The following is a 26,531-nucleotide window of genomic DNA, read 5'->3' as shown; positions in this document are numbered from 1 at the left end:
CCACTCTTGTGAGGGTCTAGCAAACCTACATGGGAGCTGTGAATCTGTAGTCTTCCATACCTGTGCTTCACTGATCCTGGGAAAGACAAAGCATTCCTTACTAGGAAGGGTGTGATTACTGAGTGAACACAACTGGCGGCACTTCAGAACTGGATTGATATCGTGGTTTACTTTGAGCACTAAAATATCAAAATTTTATCAGACTTCTCCTTAAGATTCTTCAGGCAATATGTAATGACCTGTCAACAGTCACTCCAGTAAATATTTTTTCTGCAGTTAGTTATAAATCTCTTACATTTAAACTTCTGTAATTAATTTAATCTTCTTTTACCTTATCAGATTAGAAATTAAAGTTTTTACTTTTCTGAAATATGAACTGTATTTACTTTTCCTTCAGAGTTTCAGCCAGTCATGTGAATGCTGTGTCTCTTCTGTGTTACCCTCTTGTTACTTTGCCTGATCTAACTCCATTGCTGGAAACTCTCCTTCTTTACCATGGAGGTGCATCAAAAGAAATTCTCAGCTCAGAATTTCTAGAGGCTGTGAATGAGGCCTTTGTAAAGTAAGTAGCATGGTCTGTATGATTTTTATGCTCTTTTCATAAAGATTATTAATTCAATTAAATGTCTTTTGTCTGGGTTTGTATGCTGAATGCACTGTACATCTTCTGCATTATAGTAAAATGTTTCCCTTGCAGTTGAATAGCAGAAGTAAAGTTGTAGACCAAAACAGAATTTTAAAATGCCGATGTACAAAGTGTGGTGCAACAGCTTTAAATATTGACTGGAACTTTGTCCCACTTTTTCTCTCAAATGGGGGTTAAAGTCTTCAATTGGTTTTAGGAATTCTGTTATGCTTAGTTTTCACAAAAATTTTGTGTACCTTTCATATAAATCTGTCTACATTCCTAACTTGAGACTTTGAGAACCATCTTTATTTTTCTGTGCACAAGATAGATCCTTATGTTTGTGTGGTTCCGTATGTCTCTTATTTTTTTTTTCTGTGAAAAAAAGCTGTCTTTTTTCTGTTCTTTTCAATTCATATGGCACTTGACTAAGTGGCTCTTGCAGAGCCCTTGACAAAAGTATGGTTTTCCTGAGAGCAGATGTAGGCTCACACGTGCTTTGCATGGTATACTCCTGGCGTGTCACTGAAGCTCATGTGATCTTAATATGAATGTTCTTTTTGGTTTTTTTTCCCCTCACTTTAACAATTGAATTCTGTGTTCCGTGACTTTGTCATTGTGTTCTGAACACTTGTTTTCCTTCTGGACGTGGGTGAAGCTTTCTCCAGGAAATAGGGTTACTAACTGCTGGGACTTCCAGTGCTCCACAGAGCTCAGCGTTGTCTCAGTAGTACCATCTGCAGGTTCAGTCGCAGAAGGATAATACTACAGCTTACTTCCCATATTTTTAAATGTCAGAGTTGGAACGCCTCTATGTAAGCTTATTAGATTTATTTTCCTGGCATAATATCTGTAATATCTACTGCGCTACCATAAAAACAACAAAAAAGAGGATTGTGGCAAAATTAAATAACCTCTTGTCATTCTCAATTTACTCTGGTGTGCATATGTGCTTTAATAGTGACAATTAAAGAGCATCTTGAAATTGAGCATTGCTTTACAACTTCAAAATTCCACCTACTTTGGTAAATTTCTTGTCTACAGATGTACACTTTTAAATTAAGCTATTATGTAGTTTTGAACTGAAAAAGTACAGCTTTTCAATGGAAATCAGAATTCTGAAGTCTGATATTTAAATTAACGTATGGTAAAATACGTACATTGAAAACAGATCCTAAAAGGTGTTAAATATTTCTTTGTGCTGATATTTTTCTTTTTTGTCAGTAGCTTTAGTCTGCATGTACGCTCCAGCCTAATTTTAGGTTTTTTAGTCTTAACTTGATTTAAGACCAAGGCACATATTTCTTGTTATTTATGGGGTTTTTTGTTGTTTGTTTTTAACCTTTTAATTTGCAACTATTATGGTAGCTGCAAAAATATTCCAGGATGTTTTGTGCTGTGATCTCTCTTCTTCTTGGGTGGTTACTTTCATATATTTTGATCTGTGCTGGTCCACACAAATTATGGTGTTGTCTCAAAATAAACTCTGCCTTTTATTTCCTAGTACTTCAGCTGAGCTATAGCTGAAAGCTTTAAGTGAAGTGATAATTACCTTCTCAACCATTTGTCTTTTAAAAGGTTCTGGTCAGTGTTGGTTGGACTTGCCTACCTCTGGCTCATTTTATGTGGGTTTTTTTGGTTTGTTTGTTTTTGTTTGGGGTTTTTGTTTTTTGTTTGGTTGGTTTCTTTTTATTTCACTGCAAAGACGGGTAGAGCTTTGATTTAGCGAGCAGTAATATTACCGAGGACCTTCCTGCATGTCTGTCAGCTACTGACACCTTCTGAGCAGAGGGGTCTGCGGGAAGCAGTCTGAGTTTGACAGTGCCCAGGTGTGGGGCAGGACCTTTCATTAGAGAGGAAGGGAACTCCAGACTTAAACCTTCCATTTCCATTTGCTGGGATCCATCATAACCAAATTTTTGGGTAGTGTGGTAAGGTTTCATTTGTACCTGATGGTGATTTCCTGTTATTCTTTGTCATTATTATTTGGTATTGAACAGAGTATTGTAAAAGACTTTCTCTCTCTTGCTGCAGGTTGATCTTTGTGTCTTCTTTTTCATCAATATGCTTAAAAAAAAAAAAAAAAAGAGTACATTTTTATCTTCCTTCCAGTTTCTTAGGGTAAACAGTATTTTTCTTTGTAAACCAGGAAGAAGATCTCCCTGCCTGAATCAGCTGTCTTCAATCTGTGGCTTCGTCACTTACCAAGCCTTGAAAAAGCTACATTGCATCTTTTGGACCAGCTGGTTTCTATCCAGTTGAAGACACTGGAAGAAGTGGCTTGTGTCATAAAAGACTCATTGCTGGTGTGTGCAACATGTAGTACATTTGATACTGCTTTTTCATGCTTTAGAAGTGACAGTTTTCAAATACACTAACATATTTGAGGGAAATAGAACTGAATAATGGCACATGGTATCTTATTTTCAGACTATGAAACTGGTTACAGAATATATATTTTAGACAGGAAAAGAATGATACCTTTAAATATTCTTCCTTTTTAATTGAATCTGTGAATTTCTGTTTTAGAAATCCAGTCTAATGTTTGCAAATCTCATAAATGCTTGGCATCAACAGCAGCACTCCATATGCCATCTGGGGATCTAGGTATTCCAGAAGACAAGGCTATACACAAGGCCTGTGCATGCTTTTCCTGTATGAGATACATGTGAATTGATTATAGTGTATAGTACCACATGTAACTGAGGAAAAAAACTAAATATATCTAGGTTACATATAAAAAAAGTAAAATCTTTGTTTTAATTGTTGGTTTATTGTTGTTTATTGACAACATTCATATTTACCTTGTCTTCACATCCTGATCCCTGAAAAGAATGGAACGTTGCTGTGCTAACACACTTAGGTTGTCCTTACTTGCCTCTGGTAGAAAGACTTTGTGCTTTCAAAATAAGATATTGACAGAGTGGAAAGACTAGTGCAGCAGCTTTGGATGCTGGTTTAGAGAGGACATCCTGTTGACAAGGAGTGGAATGAGTGGAGGCATAAAGAAGAGAGCAGTTGGAAGACAGATATTGCTGATTGGTAGGCATTGATAAGAGGAAGGGTGCATAAATGGGAGATGGAATGCCAAATAAAAACAACATGATGAGAATCTTCAGGGAGGTGGTATAAAGGGAAAATATTTGATCTAGAAATTGTGTTCTAAAATACCTAATGATATTTTGTACAACTTGTACATGGTGCTATAAAGATACTTGTGTGACCTTACATCAGTCAGCACTTTCAATCAAACAGTATGATTCTTGTTGGAAAGACAGTTAGGACATTTGAATACCTGACAAATATTCACATGAAAGACATTTGAATATTTATTTAGGAATATGGTATGCATATTTACGCAGTTAGATTATGGTATTTGTAGGATGTGACCTCTGTTTGCCTTATGGATATGGTAATAAAAAGTAGAATCGTGAGACGAAACTTGATTTGTACATTTGTACATTTTTTTTCTGTTTGGAAGAGAACCTGTAGAGTACAAATAGGCAGAAATATGTTAGTGATTTGATTATAGTATACAATAAAAAGGAACTTTCAACAATCTCTTTCACAATTGCATTATCAGAGTCATTTACCTAAATAAAATATCTTGATACAGTAACCAAACTGTATATAAACTTCATAGTAATCTATGGTACCCAGATAGTTGTAAACCATTGTAATTCTATTATGAAAGAAATTTCATATGCAATACTCTTATATTTTAATTCCAAGAGTAATTTTAGTGTGATGGTGTATATGGTATGCTATTAGGTTTGTGGGTTTGGGGCTAAACTGGAATTAATATTGGAAATTCTCTAGTTATTCAGAAATAATAAAAACAAGTGAAATGACCATCACAAATGATCCTTTAGCTTCTTCACAATTCTGTGTCTGAGTGGGTATCTTCCTTTCTGAAGTAACTTTAAGGTTTGTATGTGTGTGTTAACAACTAAAATTTAAATAAATACACATATTAGAGTTTTACGCTTTATCAGAAAAGCATAGGTACATATGTAAATGACTTTTTGTAGCACATATATGTAAAAAGAGATGTGAATTAATAACTGTCAATTATAGTTTGTGTTCAGTTCTTAGATAACTTTCCAAAGTAGTTTTATTTCTTTCAAAGTTTTGTTGCAAGAAAAATGCAACAGGTTGAGAGAGCTTGAATTTTTGTGCTTCTCTTTTATAAACAATGTTATTGCTGTGCTTTGTTTTTGCAACTTGTCAGCTTTCCCAAGTCCAGCCTAGCATCAAAATTCTGTTGCACACTGCAGTTAAAGCTCTAGCTGTGGGGTCTCCCTTGCTGTTATTTTTGCTACAGCATTACAGAGCAAATACAGTGGGTGATACGGTGACTCCTGTATTGCCAGACAGGATACCAATCTGGAGACTGCTCTGGTTCCCATGCCCTTGCATTGCCCTTGCTGTGCCTTATCTCCCTAGGTTTTGAGTCTAGTGGGATCCACACTCACCTTTCTCTGGGGGCTGTGCCAATGAAATAAGCATTAACGAGGGAGAGAGAAGGAAGGATAGAGAGGGAGAAGGAAAAGCTTTTTTTCTTCCTGTAATACAGAACCCTCAGTATCACGTGTCTTCAAAACCTGTGTTGTTATGCTAAAATTCTGGAAATAATGCAAACTAATTTATTCATAATGTTGATGAATTCAGGAGCTTTTTAAACCTCTGTAAAAAGATGTTTGTGCTTTCAAAACAAGTATATGCTTCAAAATAAAAATATATTTGGCACTTGGTATTAGAAAAAAATCAAGTGACACTTCTTAGTTTTAATTGATAAATATAAAATTCAAGAATAGAGGTAAATACATGATTTGGAAATACAGAAAACGTTTGAAATACAGCAGGGTAGTGCTTTATTAAAGCTAGATGTGTTTAACTGTGGAAGTGTTGTGTCCAATTAATTGCATGTGAGTCTGGAAGTCAAGAGAACTGGTATTTGTGGTGTTACTTGTGGTTGTTACAGAGTGTTCTATGATGTGAATAGAACACAGTATATGATTATTAGTCTTTTTGTCTTTGTGGCATTTACTTGCATCCTGTAGATACAAATGTATTTTACTTATGTCTTTATTCAGTTGTGGCTTTATATTATGAATTAGTTGTTTAGGCTTCTTCTTTCTGATAATACAGATACAAAAATAGTGTAGTTTTATAGAACTTGTGTGTGTCATACCTTATGTTACAATACATTTTTTCAGGTTTTATTTCTTTCAAAAGTCTTAGTGTGTTTGTGTGGGGTTTTTTTCTGAAGACGCACACATTCTTAAAATATGTAATCATGATACCACATGTGCAGCTCAAATTCTGTGTTTTGATCTATTTTGATTTAGTGTTTGTTAGTAAAGGGTGTCCCTGCCCATGGCAAGGGGGTTGGAACTCGATGATCTTTAAGGTCCTTTCCAACCCTAACCATTCTATGATTCTATGATTGTGCATGTTTTAGAAGAGATGGAACAAGCTCCTGGTAGACGGTATGTTTGGTTTGCTGAGCTTTCTGTGAAAAATATTGCAAACAAGTCGCAGACAAGATTATTAAAACATAAAATGCCTTTTCCTTTTTAAAAAATAAGGAGATAATGTCAACAACATTAAATTGAGAATTCCACCTGAAGCTGATACTCCCTCCCAAACTCCAGAATTGCTGCTGGCTGCAGCAGAATTGTGCTGCTTGCTCTAGTCCTGCTGCGGAACAGGCACATCTTCGAATTGCCTTGGAGACTTTTGCACCATGATAACATTCTTACTTTGAGTGCTTGCAGATTAATTCTGTGCAGTGCATTGATCAAAATTTTGTGGAATTAGATAACAGTGGTGAGGTTTGGAAGGTTTGTTTGTTTCCCCTTTTAAGTACCAGTGATGAAATTTGTATTGATTTCAGTAGTGTAGATTAAATACTAGGAGCTATTAACTGTGGTTTCTTGTAGTGAGTACCATAGATTGCCGCTGTCAGGCAGGAGAAGGTGGAGTGTTTTTCATTGTTGCATACAGCACTTTTATTCTGGTCTTGTTCAAAAGAACTATGATTTCTCCTCAATATGTGTGGCAATGTGCTGATGGACCTTTTCTAGTTTATACTCAACCTGTCTTAGGCAACAGTGGGTTGGTACGTCATCATAGAAGTGTGTGTGCAAAGGTGGGTTGAGTGTCTGAACAGACAGTGAAGAAATGGCTGAATTCAACCATCAACCATTTAGCCCATAGGACTGAAAACTGTACTTCTGACTTTCCACTCTTTTCACAGAATTGCAGAATGGTTGGGGTTGAAAGGCACCTCTGGAGATCGTCTAGCCCAAGTTTTCCTTTTAAAAAAAAAAAAAAGATATGAACATATCTCTTTTTTGTCTCATCCAGCCAGTCTTTTTTTGTCAGTCTATCAGTGCAGTCTGGAGACCAGCCTTGCACCAAGCTGCATGCTGTTCTTCACACGTCTGAACAACTGGCTGTAAATACTGTGGGACACTAGATGGCACCCGTTCAATACGACAACTTAGCTACAGCCATGTGACAAAGTGTAGTTAAAACGTGAAAATGAGGTGCCACCTAATATATCCAGTATGACAAAGACAACTCTGAAAAACAAGGAGGTTTTCTAGACAGTTTGTTTTGAAGGTTGTCTCTGTGTTCAATTAAAAGTAAAAAAATTCAATTCTAGTTGGTACATTTTGTCTTGAAACAAATGCATAAAAGTTTTCCTTGGAATAGTGCATCAGGCACTTAAAGCTGTTTATAATAAATGCCATTTATAAATGCTATTCCTTCCATGCATCTTTAAGTTTACAGAACGTATTTTATTAAAGATGCATTACTGTAGATTGTTCAAGAACTATATTCTTATAAAATTTTCAGCTGCTAACTTCAGAAACACAAAGCGTGCATTTGTTTTTTAACTTAGGCAAATATGCTTCAGGGAATGTGTAAGTGTTTTTTTATTCTTGGTGCTCTGTAAAAGATTTGATAATTCTTAGAATTTAAGAATACGGGATTAGAAAGTAGTGTGTTTACTCATGCATGCTTAATATAACAACTTTCTGAAAACAGCCTTTTGTGTGGTAGCATGATAAAAAGCTTCACTACTTTAAAAAAATAAATTTTCATGCACTGAGATATTTTACTTCTACTAGCAACTCTGAAATTCCTAGAAGAAGATAACACAGTGAAAAAATGTCTTGGACCAAAATGTGTGTGATAGTGTTAAAGACAAAGGTGATAAAGTAAATTTAATTTCTGGAATTCAATTTTGAAGACGTAGCAAGAATCTCAAAGCATATCCAAAAGGGATTGTCTGTGAAGAGGAGAAAAAAGTTTTCAGTAAATCTGCTCCCTGTCTCTCGCCTCCAGCAATTGCATGTAACAACCTGTTCTTTCTGTCTTCCAACTTTAGTGTATTTAGTGATCACTGTCATAGACAGTTTTGGATCCCAGGTGTTTGCATCAGCTGTTATCAGCTGTTTGGCCTGCTTGGTATCGCTGTGGATCTCCTTCTATGACTTTGACATACTTATTTTGAAGAACCTAGTCCTGAGAAAATCTGAGGGTTTAGTAAGAGTTGATATGAGATTTACAGTTTTATAATTGCAGTGTAATAGCATCCATGTGTTAAGCTGTAAATTATACAGTGGCAGTTGTTTGAGTTGTTTCTTATTAATGACTAATTTTCTTTCATTTGTTTGTCAACAGCCACAAGCAGCAAGTCATCCTGCCATTTTCAGAATTGTTAATGAAATTTTCAAGTAAGTTTTGAAATTATAGTGGGAAGTGTTTCAAATCATCAGTTTAAACATAGTGATTTTCTTCATAAGGAGTATTATAATCTGGGATATATTATAATTTCGGGATGTCTTTAGCTGTATGCCTTAGTGTCCCCTTCTGTGTAGTATACTACAAATAATGAAAAATTTTTAAAATCTTGTGAACTTTACATAAAAGTTACATTATAATTATAATTGATGCCGTTGACTACATGCTATTTTAACCTTTAAAATTTGCAATTTATTTTGTACTTCAGTAGAGATGTGTGATTGCAATATGAATTTGAGGTGAAAATTTTAAGTGGTGAAAATGCTTGGACTGTGCCAGCATGGAGGCGGAATTTAGCTAAAGCATTTGCACTTACCAGTGTGGCCTCTTTTACATTATGTTAGCACTCTTCAGGATTGATATTGGATATGCTTTTAATGGCTTTAAATAATTTCTGTGCCTGTTAATAATGACTTTGGTTTTGAAAGCATGAAGATTGTTTTAAAGCAATAGATGTTTTATACCACATGGGGGCTTCCAGTCCTTTGTACTCACTTTTCAGTGGCTTTTTCCCTTCACTTCACTTGACTTTTTATAATTCTTTTTAAGGAGATTTACTGCTGGAGTTATCAGCATTACACTTTCGATACAACAATAATGTGTTTAGTGACTGACAGTCTTTGTTCATCAAGTTTTTTTCTTCTTAAGAAAAAAGGGCTCACAGGTATAGGTGTTTGAAGGCATTCGTGTGTCTGTGTGCATGTTGAGATTTGTGCAGGCACTAACAGAAGAGTCTTTGCTGTAGAAAATGTAGAGTGCTGTATTGTGAGAGTGGAACCACTTGGGAACTATTGCTACGACAGCCCTTTCTGTTGCTGTGGTCTGGTGTCTGAGCACAGCTGACATTTTCTGAATAGTTGAGACCAGTCACTTTCCCAAAGCAAAATGCACTTGAAAATTGATGTGATTTCAACAGGCCTGTACTAATGTCTTAGGCTGGGGGCTGTATATTGTGATGGTATAGGGAGACAAAATTTGTTAAAGCTTCTTGTCTTAATTAGGGTCATGGTATGTAAGATATTTTCTAAAAATAACAAAAGACTGCATAACTCTTACACCGTTTCAATTTGCCAGACAGTAGAAATTGATGAGATGCTGTTTCTCAGATAATGCAGGACTTTGTCCAGCAGTGTGTTTCTTAATAAAACTTTGAACTTGTATTAATGTTCCATATTGCCTTAGAAATTCATCGTGTTTTCCTGTTGCTCAGATGACATTTCTGCTCATGTTTGCTTTCCATTGTTTCTACTTAGAATGCTTGTTTCTCTACATTGTTGGTATTAAACCCATAATATGTTTTGAAACATACTAGTTTTAAGTCCTCTTGGTATTAAGTGAAGCTGTGTATTTTAGCTGGCTTTTGCAGACCGATTGGTTTCTGCACCTTTTCATGTTAATTTTTGTTGTATTTCTCTAACATCCTTCCAACTATTATCAAGTGGTGTGCAGACATTAAGATACAATTCCAGATGAAGTCACATGTGATATTTTTAGAGAGCTACTGATAAAGAACTTGTACTTCATCGCTTGGAAACTGTTACATTTCTGCACCTGGCAGAAAAATCCTTTATTTGGGGGTTTAATACTCTATTAGAAGCACAGATCTAACCACAGATCTAACCATTGTGTCTCTTTCAGGAATAACTTCCTGCTATTTGCTTGCTTTTTATTGAGGTTGATTGTATTAAATTGTTTTATCTCAGGGATATTCTGTTTTTATTTCCCAAGTAGAAGCTTATTTTGTTGCTATGTGTGGCTATACAGAAGTCCACACACCTAGACTGTCTTGAGTTTCTGTGGACTGTTTCTTGTGTTTATGTAAGTGATTATATGTGCCTGTAGTTTTGTGAAATTTCTGTTACAGTAATGTGTTAGCTGTTCTTATCATTTAGATCATTACGGAAAGAATGAAAGGATTCTCTGATAAAAATCTTATATCCCAGTGGCAACTTACTTTGAGCATTTTTTTCTCCTTACTATTACATGTCTTTCAAATAAAAGAAAATAACACTTTGCTGCCCGTATGTTTTTCTGCTCCATTTGCTCAAGGTTACATCATGCTCTGTGGAAGGCCAGTTAAAGCATTTACCTTCCTGAACCTCCAGAGTGGATTTTATGATTTCACCATTGAAAGCACATTGGAATGCACTGGTCTCTAATTAAATCTGTAGCAATTAGTGATCTAAAGTACACCTTTGATATACACTATTTCTGTTTGTGCTTCTGATTCATTGCTTAATGATCACTAAGGAGTCACAGTGACTGAACAGCAGCTGTATTATTTAAGTTCAGTCTCCTTATGTAGTTTTTTTAATCCATAACTTCTAAGTTTGATCAACAACTTTTGTTTGTTTCCCTGGCTCCAGTAGGAGTGTTATATTAGACAGTTTAAGTTAAGGTAATTTTTTTTCTCTGGGTATATATCCCATGAGATTGTACTAGAATGCACTTTCTCTCTAATTTGAGGTGGCCTGTGGGATGCAGTCCCACAAAGCACTAAAGTATACTTAACCATAGGCATGGGAATAGTTGTTCTGAACCCAGTAAGACTGTTCAGATGCCAAATTTTCCTAATAAAGTTGTGGTAGTCTCTTTTTTAATTTTACACTTTTTTCCCCCACTGGTAGGGTAAATTACATGTGTCTGCATGTACATTTTATACACTTACTAAATCTAGTTTCTAATTTGTAGGAGTTGCATGTGGGTTTTTTTTTAAGTCAAAATAAAATTTTAAAAGCCTGTAAAGTTAGTAATTCTATCAGTTTCCACACTGGTATGAGCTCATACAGCATACAAAGAATGTACCTTTTTTTTCTTCATTTCTATTAACAGTAGTGTGACAGGCAGACTAATTATCTGATTTGTCGTAATCTAACTTTTCAATGTTTAGGAACGCACTGCTGGAAACTGATGGAGCTCCAGAAGTTATGACCATAATACAGGTGTTTACACAGCTCTTCCTTCAGGCTCTTCAGAATGAAAACAAGCAGGTTAGTCAAGATCTATTTCTTAATGTTTCTTTTCAGTGAAAAGATAGGAAATTTCACAAGAACAATTCTACTGTGAAGAATGGTGACTGAATATAATGAGCTAAATAATTGTGTCTCTCTCCAGCTGTATATACTTGCCAAAGTTCAGTTCAAATATTTTCAGCTGTGAATAAAATTATAGTATGAAACCAATATGTAAGAGCAATTTACCTGACATTACCCTGGAGTAATCCTGCAAACAAACGGTGATTTTCACAGGGACAGTTGTCCCGGTGGTGAAGTTTCTGCCTGTATAGTGAACATGATCATGATCATCTATCTTTGATAGAAATGTGAAAAAATTTAGATGAAATTTTCTTTTGCAGTAGCAGGGTTTCTGATAATAAATTGAACAGAGATAATAACCCCATTGTCCCAAATAGTTGTAAATAGGACACCAAATAGTCAGATTTGTCTGTTCAAAAAGTAGAAGACACAGAATACATACTTGTTTCAGTTTCTGGTCTTCAAGAGTGGCCTTTCAGAAATTGTTCCTCAGTCTAAAGCTTCAAATTTCCCAATTTACTGTCTCTTCTGGACAGATTTTTATACAGTTCTTACTGAACTAAGTAGGATTAGTTTTGTATGTATTAATTTAAATGAGCAGGATCAGTTTCTCATTTTTAAATTTCAAGATGGAGATATAAGAAAGTCTTATCTTGATTGTAGTTGCAAACTTCTTTTCAGGTTCCCAGATCGTACTGTCATTTCACATCGTGACCATTTTTTTTGTTTGTTTAACTCCAATGCATATCATGTAAGTTTAGAATATATCGTATCATTTAATAGCTTTAACTTTAAGCTTAAGAAAATTTCCACTTGCTTTGGTTTTTGCATCTTTTTGGGGAGATGGTAGTTAAGAAAGTTTTAGAACTTTTTGGAACTTGTGACGTGCTGGCCTTTAATTAGCAGTGTGATTGAATCTGTCTTATAGCTTCGGGCAATATGAATTAAGGATGAAACTGCAGCTGTCTTGCTTAGTATCTAGGTGCTGTGCATGTTAATTTAATTACATGGCAACAGCATACTGTGCAGCCCCAGGTGGGGGTAGCAAGTAAAGATTCCACACCCATCAGACACTCAAGAGCTAATCCTGTTTTGCAGGTCATGCATTTGCTTCGGGGTGAAAGTCCCTCACCTGCTGGCGTTGTGACATCGACTATTGCCCACTTTTTTTGAAGTGGTTTTAATTGTTAAGTTTCCTCTATTTAACTTGTATACAGGTTAATTCATGGGACTTTAAGGTATTATCTTCAATAATAGAATTTAAAATCCTTTGTTTCATAGTTTGTGAATCAACTGTAATGTTAGAATGAACAGTTGGCATGCAAAAATGCAGGCACAGGCTGTCAGATCATATTTTTTTGTCATACCAATAAGGCACCCATCTTTGTGGTGTCTGGATGCCCTTGACAGGACTTAATGGACTCCATTAGCATTTCACAGAGAAATGGTAAAACTGTTAATGACAGAGGATGAAGAGGGTTCTGGCTGGGTCATCTGAAACCTTAGGAATTTATAGTACAATTAATTGAAAAAGGGCTAGGCAAGCAGATGTGTCCACAAAATTTTGTAAAGAATTGTTCGTGTCTGGCAGCTGCACAGGTTTGCAAGGTAGGAGAAGAACAATTCTCTGCTGCAGTGTGGCAGCTGTCAGAAACATCTGTCATTTCTAATAACTTCATAGACCATTTAGAGAGAATAAGGTTTGGCAGAAAAAAGCTGAAGAGTGTGAAAAAACCGTGCTACAGTGTTTAAGAATAGTCTTGTTTCCTCTTATGTTTTGGAAGACTGAAAAAGGTATAAAGGGAACATGGGGTTTAAACTTACTTACGAAAAAAGACCATTTCTATAGTCATTGAATAAGAAATTTAAGAATGAGTGTACTGAGATCACTGTTGGAATAATCCTTTCCATGTTTTGTACAAACATATTTCCTTCAAGTTTGTGATGGTAGTGAAAACTGACCAAAGGATATTTGGGTCACATTACTTGTACATTTATGAACATGTTCATGTTTTTATTTGATGGAAATTATAATTTCTTCCAGGATTATTTTCCCTTAATGATTTCAGAATTGTCAGTGGTTTTCATGTGGGAATTTTGTTTTAATTAGCTGGATAAATATTTTAAGCCAGTGTTCAACATTTATTTCCTGTGATACATCATGGCAGTTATTATAACCAGCCATGTCCAAACTTGTTCTATCTCTTTGTACCTTGTTTTGCACTTTGGCTTATGTAAGTACAGAACTGCCTAAAATACTGTTCTTTGTATGATAAGAAACAAACATTTTTTAATTTGCTTGAACTGTATGCTGAAAATTCGTTTTCACTTACTTTACAACACTGTTTTCATATGTAACTCATGCTGTGGTTGTCTTGGCTACTACTAACTGTGTCAAGGGCTGCTTTTTCATGGGGATTTTTGGTGTAAGCTAATTGGCTACATGCATACTTTAGTATAGGGATTATTAATCTTTAATTAAGCTAATTCCACTTGACAAGTAGACTTTTAGAGTCTTACCATACCAGTGATACATAGACTGTCTGAGAATATTGCATACATTAGTGTGCTGTAATTTCAATTAACTGCTGTTTACAGAACAAAAAAATGACTGGAGAGACAATGTGTCATTCCATTTGTTTATAAGATGTATGCATGTATATCCCAAAAGAAATTAGTTACTAAATATGGTCTTCATTGGATTTAGAAATTTACCATGTTTTATGGAGTCTGTATTCCCAGTCTGTGTTTCAAGAGATGATCTATTTTCTAAATAGTCTCTTATTCCTAAAGAAAGGAGACAGAAGAGTTCTAACGTCATTGGTATGGAGACTTGAAGGCTGAAACGCCAGAATCATCGAGTGGTTGAGGTTGGAAGTGACCTTGTCCAACCCCCAAGCTCAAGAAGGACACCTACAACCAGTTGTGAGGACCATGTCCAGTCAGCTTTTGAATATCCCCAAGGACTGAGATTTTACAGCCCCTCTGGGCAACCTGTGCCATTGCTCTGTCACCTTCACAATAAACAAAAAACAAACAAACAAAAAAGTGTTTTCTGATATCCAGAGGGAACTTCCAATATTTGAGTTTGTGCCCATTGCCTCTGGTCGTGTTACTGGGCACCACTGTAGAAAGCCTGGCTCCATCTTCTTTGCACCTTCCCTTCAGGTATTTATATACATTCAGAGATCACCCTTGGGCCTTCTCTTCTCCAGGCTCTTTCAGCCTTTGCTCATACAAGAGATGCTCCAGTCCTTTAATCATCCTTGTAGCCCTTTGTTGAACTCTCTCCAATATGTCCATGTCCCTCGTGTTCTGGGGAGCCTATAACCAGACACAGCATTCCAGGTTTGGCTGCTGGAGTGGCTGCTCACCAGTGCTGAGGAGATGGGAACGATTACCTTCCTCAGCCTGCTGGCTATCCTTTGCCTCATGCAGCTCAAGATACTATTCGCTGCCTTTGCGGCAAGGGCACATTGCTGGCTCATGTTCAATTTGGTGCCCACCAGGACCCCCAGGTCCTTGTCTGCAGAACTGTTTTCCAACTGGTTGGCTCCCCGCTTGTACTTGCAGGGGGTTTTTCCTTCCCAGGCGCAGGACTTCACACTTTCTCCTTATTTTGTGTCATCAGCAAAGCTGCTGAGGGTACACTCTGCCCCATCATCCAGATCATTAATGAAGATGTTAAACAGGACAGGATGCAGTGTTGACCCCTGGGGTACACCGTTAGCTCCTGGCCTCCAGCAGGATTTTGTGTCAATGATCACCACCCACTGGGCCCGACCATTCAGCCAGTTTTCAGTCCACCTCAAAGGCAGTTCATATTGCACTTGCACATGCATGCTACGCATTAGGTGTGCCTGTAGTAGATGTTTTCATAACAAAAAGACTAAAAGTATGCTACTGCTAGTCTCAGTTACACAAGCAGCAATGTTCATGGTGTACAAACTGAATATATCCAGATAAATAGAGGACAGGGCTGCTATCTATGACTACCCTACCTTGTGCTGAATCAGATCCCAAGAATTTTCTGTTTTTGAACATAAGGCAATAATCTGCATCACACCCTTGGGTTTTGTGGGTGATATTAGTTCTTAGTTTAATATGATCTGTGAACCCATTTACACTGGAAAATGAAATGAAACTAATTAGTGTCATGTTTAGCCTCTGCATAGTAAGAGAAGGTTTTTGTGTTTACAAGGAAAAAGCCTAAGAATATTAAGATGTAATTTTCTTCATACTCTAAATATTTTTAGTGCACGTATTCTAAAAATCCATAAATAATTATTTTTCTAAGCAAGCTTTTCCTAAATATCCGCCTTCTTTTTTTAAGTAAAATCCTAAAATTAAGCGTAGAGCTACTTTTATGTTCTCTTGCTTCAGTCTCTATTGCTAATTACTACCTTAGATGAGATTGTTCACTGTGGGTTTGTGTTGGAAACTGACCAGAAAGCTCTTAAAAGAATGGTTTTGTATTTTAGCATAAATTTCCGTTGAAGGCCTACTTCCCTTACCACCACCAGCCTCTTGTAACAGCTTTAATCAGACGTCCTGTTGGTAAGTTTCTTCATTAAATATTTGCAGCATTAGCAAACATGCATGACGTATGTATGTCTTAAAATAACTTCAAAAAAATGAAGACAGAATTTTGCCATTTCCTAAACAGGGTGTGTTGACCTAGCAGTTTAAATATTCTTTTAATGTATTTTTTTTGCAGGAACATCTAATTCTTATGTAAAAATAATACAGATGTAACTTTAAAGAAAACTAAACCAGAAGTGAATAACAAAGAAAGAGTGCATAGTTTTGTAGGAATGAAGATAAGTTACTGAGATTGTAAAAAAACTAAATATTATTGTAATATAATATTAGTAACTTTAATTATTAAAATTTTTGTATGTATATTATAAGAAATAGCCTTGCTGTTTGTCTCTGAAGTTTGAATTCTGATGATCTTTTAGATTTTAAACCTAATTTTTTTTCAGGTTTACCATTTTTATAGATCAAGAAACCACTGCTCAATATACTACAGTTTTTCATGAGCAACAATTTCAGCTCAGTCCAAGAGCCTCTGTGAATGCTACTCCACTGATTATATATTAATATTGAGGTCGAATTTACACAAAGTAAATCAGCATCATTTGAATATTCCTCTCTTGGCTTTGTGAATGAATTGTTTCAAGAAACACAGTAGTAGCTACTGTTGAAAACTGGGAAATTTTAAGAAGAAATTTTAAATGCTCGGTGATAACCAAATCAAGTTGCACAAATTTTAATGCTAGCTTAATATGGTTAATTTCACTGTTCTGTTGCAGTTGGACAGACTAGACTTTTAAGAGTTTTATTTTCATCCTCCCTCCTCAGAACTGCCACGTACACACTGGTCTCAACACTTGAAACACATTTCAGATATGCTCAAAGCATTAGTAGAAGATAAAAACATTAGGTAAGCAGTATTATATTTTCTAACTTTTTGTCCTTTGCATATGTTACTTTGTGAAAAGTCATGCCATTTGAAGTCTTTAGTGGCTACATTTCATAATTTTCTTATTATTCTCTAAACAGAACTTTGTTTTAAAGAATAGACTTAGATTACTTACTGAACCTGAACTTTGTAGCACCTATAGGCCTCATCAATAAACCTCTGAGTAACCAAATCCTTTTGTTCTTTCCATTTCAGCAAATAGCAAGCTGTATAACAGAAAGGCTTACTTGCCTACTCTGTCATTTCTCCCCCAAAACTTTAAAAACTGATTCTGGATTGAATAATAAGAGAACTCTTCCAAGCTGTTGTGAGCAGTACTGTTTTATGAAGGAGATTGTATTCGCTCTCCGCAGGCTTGTGCAAACATCCAAGCTTCAAACGTCTTGTTTTTTTTTCATAAAGATATGACTGCCAGACTGTGGTATCACTGTTATATTACTCTCTGAGCTGACACCCCATGCTTCTGACCTGTTGCCCTTATTTTTTTTGTCCAAATAGTTCCTATAATGAGTGAATAGTGTTGGTCTACATTAATTACGCTTTGGTACTATATGAAAATAATGAAAAAAGATACATCTCTATCTGTTACTGCCCTGTAATTCTTTCTTATCAGGTGTGTGATGAGACCTCTCTCACCTAGAGCTTGGATATGGCTCTGCTTAGATCTGCTCTGAAAGTGAGCTTTCCAAAGAATATTGAACAGCTTTTAAGTTCAAAGAAACCAATTTCATCTTGATTTAAACCCTTAAATATTTCAATAGAAACCTGGAATGCCTAGGACAGATAGACTTGCAAAACAAGATACCCAACTGTCCCCCTGTGTCCTGGAAGGCAGATACTTGCATCCACACTTGTTTTCAGTTAACTCATGAAGGCTTTTTTTCCTCGTTGTTGAGTGGCAGAAAAAAAGCTTTTTGCTGTTCCCTCTGAGGCCAGGCTGTCTGCTGGCAGCTTCTCACTTTCTGTATGAGCTGCAGTTCGGTGCTATGTCTCGCCTGTTCATCGCTGAAGTCTGTCAAACCTTTCTGCCCTTGGAGCGTGACCAGTAGCTGACCCTAGCTTCTTAAAGAAACATATAACTCAAACTTAGAACAAACAAATAAAACAAATATCATCCACCATAATGTTTTACAACAATAGAAGCATGTCTGTTCTCCTCTTGTTGTCAAACCCTTTCTGGGCTTATATTGTCTTTTTCTCCCTTTGCTTTGATAGGACACTAGTTTGAATAGTATTGTCCTTGCCAGAATATCCTCTTACCTCCTTTACAACTCATGCAACAATTATGTTTTCTACCAAGCCACTCTCAGTTATAAAGAAAATGGATCTGGCTTAAGTTTTTAAATGCTAATATCCATGAGAAAACCGTATTCAACTCTCCTTTATTGCTTTATTCCTGATTCTGCATCCTTTCTACTTAGTAAGATTAACAGAGGATCAAAAAATACTACTGTACAGCATATCCTCTTGCTTCTTATAGTCTGCTCTCTGTTTATATAGCTTGCTTTTCAATGGTTTTATTTTACATTGTAAGTCTTACAGCAGGGTGCTTTCTATGTACTTCTAATCAACAGATTGCCTCTGTGCCATTATTTATTATTATATGTGGTCATCTCAGTGAATAGTAAATATTATGTGACATTTTAAACCAGAAATCAACTGATGTACATTTTGTGGGGGTAAATCCCAGAAAAAGTGAAGGACCACCTTTGGCAATGACAGTGGAGCAGTTGGCACAGGTGCCACTACAAAGTGGGCAGAAACAGCAGTGGGGACAGAAGTGGAGGGCACATGACTCCAAACCAGGCACTGTGATGGTACAGGAAAGTTATGGTGACTTGTAAATGCAGTAGTGCCTAGGCTCTGTAGGCAAGAATTAAATTCTGTTCTGCTAAGTATCTGTCAAAATGAGTTCAATATTTTAAGTTTAAGGACTTGTTTTTACCCTTTGAGCTATTAATACTTCCGGTTGTAAATACTGTCACTATTACCCTCAGTATAGCCATCTGTTCTAAGTAATTAACTTTCAATTAAATTTAATCTTTGATTGTACATCACTGGGTTTGGGAACTAGCCACTTACATTGTCACAATACTGAATTATGGTCAGATAAATAGATTATTTTGCCAAGGGGAGAGCTACTGCCCTAGATCACTATCACATTTGTTGTTTTTTCAAAGGTTTTCAAGTTGCATTTCCAGATTCTAGTATCTTCATATATTTTAACAGTGCTGATCCTGTTCCTTTAGCTAAGGAACTTTAGTCTCGGATTTTGTCACACATCTCTAGTTCCCTGCAGCCTGATCCATGCTGCTGCCCCTCTGAAAGCTGTGGAATATCAACAATGGTGACTTTTATAGCCGTCACCTCAGCACTCTATTTTCTCACGATGACTCTCTGTCACTCTATGTCAACTTCATATGTCTGATGTCAGTGATCACACTTATCCAAAAATACTGATGTGAGGGATTTTGAGATCCTGAGATTCTGTGGCAGGCAGACAATATAATTTACAGGATCAATAATTTCTGGGACACTTGTAGACAACATCAGTCAACAGTGTACTACAGACATAGTATACTATCTGCACACATCACACCTTCATCCATAAAACTGTGCCTCCCACCTTTTCAGAAAGACTTAAAGATAAAGCAGCTTATTCCAACTATGACCTTGTCACATTCCCCAGATGGCGTGATGGTATCAAACAACTTCATCAACTCCTGAAATTTCTAAGATCTCTTGGAGTTTCCTGAGAAGGGTGGCACAGCAGCTCTTGGAGTCCCCAGGAACAAAACATAAGAAAAACCTCTATTTTTTCAAACTTTTTACAAGCTTAATAGGTATCCTATTCCTGGTTCCTAGTTCTTAATCTCCTTCCAGCTGTCCTTCTGTTTGTCCTTTCTTCCACACTCAGGTTCACTTTTTGCTTCAGAGACCCCTACCATTAGTTTGCATCTCCCCATTATTTCTCTTATCTTTAATCTTGTATTAACTTTAGAAGAGTATGTGTGAGAAAGTGTAGAGATGAACTGTGGTCCATTCTCACCTTTCTTTTTCTTTCTGCAGCAACCCAGTTGTAAATACCTTCAAAATTCTCATTAAAGTCAACCTGAATTTTAAGAATCAGGAGTTGAATATCCTTAAAAACTTTATACGTAGTCCACCTAAATGTAATTCCCCATGAATTAGAATACAACACTTGAGATATGATTTAAAGTTTTGAAAATCCTTCAACTGGAGAGTATAAATGATAAGGCTTAATTTTATTATGTATATTTTAATACATAGTATTTCGTCACAGGTTATTAGAAACTGGTGTTCTGGATAGTCCGTTCTACTGACAAAGTTCATCTGTTAGTAGCACTAGATATGTCTCATTTAACCGTGACTGCAGATAATAGAGTAGTACATGGCTTTATGCTTTGCAGGTAAGGCATTATCTGTTGAAGAGTAGTTTAACAATTTTTATTTTCATGCCAGCAGTTAATATTAATCTTAAAGTTAAATAACAAGTACTTAATTGTGTCTTTATTATTTTCCAGTTCTCTTACTGACCTTTTTGAAATCTGGTTTTTGGTTGCTCGTTTTGGAGAATGGCTGGATATTGCTGCAGAACAATTACTGAAGGCTGCTGTAGAACCAGATGCTTTGCTGTGGCTACTAGCATTTTACTACTGTCCTCAGAATGAAACTCAGCAGAGGACTCAAACAATGGTGAGTAATGTAGCGACAGTAAGCAGCAGTAAGCAGTCAATAGTCTGCTTATCTCTTATTCCTATAAAGCAAATAGTGCACAACAGAAAAATGAAACGTCTACAGTAGAAAAGGTTTTGGCTTTACAAAGTCTCCTGGGAATCGTGGTGCAATGGAGAAGCTGAAAGATAATTTTTGTGGATTTTCTTGGTGACATTTAGAAAACATTTTTCCTCTTTATCATATACTATATAGGTTACACCTTCTTGACTTTCTTTGAGATAACATGTGTTTTTAATCACAAGTAAAACTGCTCTAGGAATGGTATTTTTTAAATCACTGTGTGGCAGAATTCAGTATTTCTGTGTTATGGCATCTTCTGAGAAGGAAACAGAATCACAACAGCAGTCGCAGCAGTAAAGACACTTATCAGACACAGCCCTGAATCTATTCTGATTTCTCTTATGTATCTTTACTGATTTTTGGCATGTATGAGATTGTAACAAGTATGCTATATTCCCACATGGTAGGTTTCTAACAGAAGGAAGCAATGTTCTAACCGCACACACTGCTGCATGAAGAGTGCCATGTGTCTGTGTATGCATGCAAATACATGAAAGCCTTTAATTTAGACCTGTTACACAAGTTTGAACTAGCCCAAGCAATCTGATCTACAAAGCCCAGATTCAAAATCTGTCTATAGCATCTCTAGTTTTCCTTAATTCAAAAATGGATTCTGTTTGATTTAAAAATGCATCTCAGTGTACGATGCTATTAAAACATCATGCTTTAATTTCATATCTAATGGTCCATGTACATCAGTGTGTTCTGTTATTTCCTTCCCTCCCCTCCCGCCACCTACATGGCACTACAAACACAAGCTCACATCCTGACTGCTTTTAATTTTTTTTCCCTTTAATTTCTTATAATCTAGGAGAGGAGGTGGGATGTTGGCTGAGCAGAGTAGCATTAGAGCTACAGTGAAGTAAAGAAACCAGGGTTGGTTTTAGAATGCAGTTTTGTGAAAGAAGGCAATACACAACCAATAAAAATGAGTGAATGGAACTGAAGGACTATAAGTGCAGATCTGTGTATGGAACATTGTTCTAACTCGAGCACCACAGAATAAAATCACATTGTTCCATGTGTAAATTCATCTCCCTATGTGTCCCCTATTCTATCAGTTTGTTATTCTGTCATAATGTATGACAAACTTCAGTGAGAAAAAAGCTTTTCCACTGACAGCCCACAGCTACTCATCTGTTCCCAGAGGTCTAATATTTCAGTTTATTATGATTCTTTTCTGTAGTTACTTCAAGTAAGACTTCCCCCCCCCGTAGGTCAGGCTACTTCAGAAGCTTTCCCACAGTTCATGCAAGGCTTCTGCCTCTAGTTAGATATTTGCTTTTTCTTTTAATTTGTCCTTTGGCAGGTTAGCTCTTGGCTCTTTCAAATGCAGTGGTTTCCTCCTCAACCCTTGCACCTTTCACCAGTTAAGGATTAAGATGGGATGGGAACTTTGGTAGATGTCAAGCCAAGATGGAGGACTCTTTATTCACCATATATTTGTGTGGAAAGGCATGCACTCATCACCTAAGATTTTGTCTTCCTGCTACTTATTTTAGGTAGCAGCTTATATATTAGCAAGAGTGGAATACACAGGGTTAAGATTATTTAAAGAAGAAAAAGACTACTTTTGCTGTTCCGTAGACTTCACTCCTGTGTGCAGGAACTGAATATTCTGCTGGTCAATATTTATTCATTTGTTGGAGTCCTTTCTTACCTTTAGACTATGAAACGCTGAAGGAATAAAGCTTGGAGGTTGGTCATGGTAATTTTAGGCACTGAGAATATGTCTTCTAGGGTACACAAGCTTATGGAACACAGCCTGCTGCTATCCGTCCCCAGTCTTTGGCATGTGGGATGGAGGCACACCAACAACAGGATGCGCAGAGGGATAAAGAATCTTGAAGAATTCCAGTTGCCTTTCTTTAGGTTCTGGCATCATTTGTTGCCGCACATATAATTGTGGACATTATTCAAGAATAGCAGGTTTTTCAGACTATTTTATGTGGAATTGTTAGTAGCACAGGGATAAGAGCAAGGTCAGGTAAATGACCAAAACAAATTGTCCTAATGAACACGGTCGAGAAACAGGTGTCTTTGGGTCTCCAGTGGTATATTTTTCCATTGTTCCTGTGCTTACTCATTTGGGTTTCTTCTACCAGTTTGTTTGGTTTATTTTTAATATAGTGAACAGAATTATTGTTAGGATTTTTTGCAATAGTTGCTTATAGTTCTTTTTCCACTGTGTAGGTGCCAAAATCTTCTGTTTTCTACTCCCAGTAAAAATTAGTTTTTATTGGCTAACTCAAAAGGTAGAACCATAAGTTGCAAACAACACAGGAAGAAGGCAAAAACTGCATTCTTAGCAGAACATTTTATCAGCCAAGGTCAGGTTGGATGGGGATTTAATTGATTAGTAGCAGCAATAGTGAAATGAGCCCTTGAGGAGCCTCTGTTCCTTTTTCCCACAATGCAAAAATCTGACCGTGTTCTGCTGAGGGATTGTCTCCATTTCCTTTTATTATTAATAAAGGTCAAATCCTGGCTTGATGCCCTGCCTGCTTAGTTTGCAAGACCAAAGAAAGTTACAAAATCCATTCTGTCCACCTCTGTGTCTGTGAATCAGTACAAAAGACATGTGTACAGCCCTTCCTTCCCTGGTCTCCCTGATGTTTAAACACAAACTCTTTTCACATTTGGGTATTTTCTGCCAAGGATTCAGTTTCCTGTTAGTGAACAAATCCAAAGGAAAAATACCATAGGTATGACATTTTCTCTGATCCTGCATCCTTTGGAATTGTTTCCTACAGGTAGAAGCTCAAGCAGTCTACAGTCATCTAATGATGCTCTTCAACTGTACAGTGCTTTCTGTCAAAGAGCTGGAGGCTGCTGTACCCAGTATAACAGATATAGAACAGTGTTGTAATCAGCATCTTATAACACATCTTCTTACCAACTTTTTGCTCTTTTCTTCTGGTGGACATATGATTGCCCAGGAATTTATTTATCACGTAAGTGTTTCTTCCCTTTGCCCAATTCAAGTAATTGTTTTTTTTTTTTGTTTGTTTGTTTTTTTTTACTATTTTGGATTTAAGAACCTACCTCTTAAAGAAGAAAATACCTAACAGAGAAATAAGAAGATCGTGATTAGAGCAACTATACCTAACCTGCTGCATATCTATTTTAGCTACAGTCAAAATACTTTCCTTCTTAGCACTTCTTGACAAGATCTAACAGAAAAGGTTGCTGTCCTGACTATACAGCTACAGAAATAGTTGGAGTAGTAGTTTATAGTTAAGGGATACCTACAGTTCATTTACACCTGACATAGATAGCATGTGCAAACATTTTGCTTATCCCTGTTATAAATCATTCCTTTAATTATTCGGCTTCTGCAGAGATGATGGAACTGTCTTCTCATTGTTTTCCTTTATGTAAAACAGCTAGTTACTAAGTATTAACATTGATGAGGCAGAAGCTTGGTGCCTTAGAAAGCCAGAGAGGAAAATGTAATAATTTTGTGTAATAACTAAGAGAAAAAAAGAAGACCAGAGAGTGTGTCACTTGGTGTGTGAAAGAAGCTGAAAAGAAGAAAAGTAAAATGTTGGAAGCGTGCCACAAGATATTGCTATTGTTGATCAGAGCCTTCAGGCATATTGTTGCAAAAAGTTTAATGTGTTTTTGTCTGTCAAGATAAATAGTGCTATCTCAGTGTGAAATTAGGGATTTATTCCTCTCTAACTGTAAAGCCATTTTTAAGAATTACAAGCCTCCTATGCTAGCAGGTCTAGGGCTAGTGTATGGTTTTAGTACTTTTGCAGTTTTTCCCTTTCAGCAGCAGTGTGCTCTTCCGTCTGTATAGGCTGTATGGCACATATAAGAAGTCTGATTTTATGACACAGGGAACTGGAAACCTATTTTGGTGTTTTTTTCTTCTGGCTGGCTAAACTGACATAACATTTTTCTCTTTAAGTTGGGCTAAGATATTTCTAGCATTTTAGGTGTGAATTAACAAATGATCAATTTCTTCTTAGTATAAGAATGTAATGATAAACATAGGGGGGTTGTATGTATTTTTGCAGTCTGCTGGTTTTAGTATTTCTCTTTTGAAGAATGATGCTGCAACACACCAGTCTGCGGCTTTAAATGTCTTCAGGAAGACCAAAGACAATTTCTTGTTTCTTTAGAAAAGCAACATAACTAACTTTCAAAACTGGGTATTCCCCAGTGCAGGGTGGCCATGGGCTGTTGCAGGCCAGAGTAAGTCGGTCTGAGTAATTATGACTATATCTGTGTAATCATTAATACGTAGCTAGGTAGCTAGACTCTCCATGTGATTGGAAAAAGGCCTGAAGACAATGTGTGAAAGGCTCTGGAACCAAACTGGGAAGTTTGGCCATGGTTTTGGTTAACATAAACTTTGGGATTAACACAGCAGATAACATGGAATAAAGTCCCTCCTGATGTTTAAAAATTGGAATTCAGGGTCTTTTCCTGGTACTTTTTCATCTTTTGGGGGAGGGATTTATTTTAACTTTTGAAAGCTTTATAGAATTGAATTGTCAATTCAAACACAAAACCTAAAACTTCATGTGCTTTTAGTTGTTTTCTAAGGAGATGACTTCTAAATCACTACGCTGTCTGTCCATTTGTGTTCCTTTCCTTCCTTTCCTTCCTTTCCTTCCTTTCCTTCCTTCCTGAAAACTATTTGACCTCTTGATTTGTTTGACTTAAGTTCCACTAAGATGTATGAATAGAGAGGTCTTGGGCAGAAGTTGCTTTTGAACTTAGAGCATCTCACGAATTTAGTGGTGAGGGACAAATCTGTAGTTTTGTTGCAAATATTAAGGGAGAATTCTTAGTACTTAGCAACATAATTGCATTATTTCCCATCTTCTCTGTTTCCCTTCAGATTAATGAGACAACTGATACAAGCAAAGAAGTTCGCAGCCTTCTAATCCGTACTGCATACAGAATTAGCCATAATGGAGGTGGAAGCCAAAGGACTGTGAAGCTGCTGAATGAAATTCTTCAAAAACTGACATTGAAAGTTTAGATTTTTAATGTCATATATTTATCAACCAAACAAATCAGATCTTTATCCAGGTGTCAGAGTTTCATTAATGTCTTGCACCACAGGTTACCAAGGGAAGCAAAATATCTACTTAAGCATATCCTGCAATTTTGTATTCCTTCATATATATTTGAAAATAATCATTTGTTTGGTAATGTGAACCTTTTAGAACATAACAGTAAATATTAAAGATGGTTGAGTATTTTCTTCTGAGCATCTTCTTTAACAAGAGACCCACATCATTTAAAGCAGTTCAGTCATCTCCTTGTTGTTTATCTGGCTGAGGATGAGTTTTTCTCCCAAATTACACATGGTTTTATTAGAAAATCGTATCCAATTGCTAGGTTAGTAAGTTGTTCCTAAAATGTTTTGTTCTGTAATTCTGCTTTTATGAAACTAACAATGATCTCAAGTGAGAGTTAGTGGTTCATGGTGAATGCACTCTATGTTCTCAGGAAATCAACAATGTTTCCTGAACTTTTATTCCTTTTGAAAATGTTTCCAAAATGAAAGTCCTCTGATTTGCTATTTTTTTTTTCACTACTGCAGCTTTCACAGGACAGTATTCTCTGCAAAGTACTATGCTGATAGTACTGTCAACAGATACTGCAGGTAGAATGTTGCTTGCAGTACAGCCTATTTTCAGTGTGTCATGAGTGATGCTATTGTTTATTCATTTAAGAAATTTTTTTTTCATTCAGGTAAAACAGGGCAAGCACAACAGGAAACTTT

At 36.4% G+C, this 26,531-nt stretch overlaps 1 protein-coding gene across 1 annotated transcript in view; it reads left to right on the top strand.

Annotated features, from left to right (window-relative positions):
• Positions 1-25,787, top strand: part of FANCC (Fanconi anemia, complementation group C) — a 68,850-nt gene extending 43,063 nt beyond the window's left edge. Inside the window, exons 6-14 of the mRNA XM_010075039.1 lie at positions 398-562; positions 2,775-2,931; positions 8,324-8,376; positions 11,334-11,433; positions 15,960-16,035; positions 16,843-16,924; positions 20,509-20,680; positions 23,536-23,736; positions 25,638-25,787. Coding sequence (XP_010073341.1) covers positions 398-562; positions 2,775-2,931; positions 8,324-8,376; positions 11,334-11,433; positions 15,960-16,035; positions 16,843-16,924; positions 20,509-20,680; positions 23,536-23,736; positions 25,638-25,781 — 1,150 coding nt within the window. The 3' untranslated portion in view covers positions 25,782-25,787. The remainder of the gene's footprint in view (positions 1-397; positions 563-2,774; positions 2,932-8,323; positions 8,377-11,333; positions 11,434-15,959; positions 16,036-16,842; positions 16,925-20,508; positions 20,681-23,535; positions 23,737-25,637) is intronic.
• The last annotated feature ends 744 nt before the right edge of the window (positions 25,788-26,531 follow it).

Source organism: Pterocles gutturalis, unplaced genomic scaffold, assembly GCF_000699245.1.
Source record: "Pterocles gutturalis isolate BGI_N339 unplaced genomic scaffold, ASM69924v1 scaffold4892, whole genome shotgun sequence".
In the NCBI taxonomy this organism is placed as follows: Eukaryota; Metazoa; Chordata; class Aves; order Pterocliformes; family Pteroclidae; genus Pterocles; species Pterocles gutturalis.
This window is presented reverse-complemented; position numbering and strand designations above follow the sequence as displayed.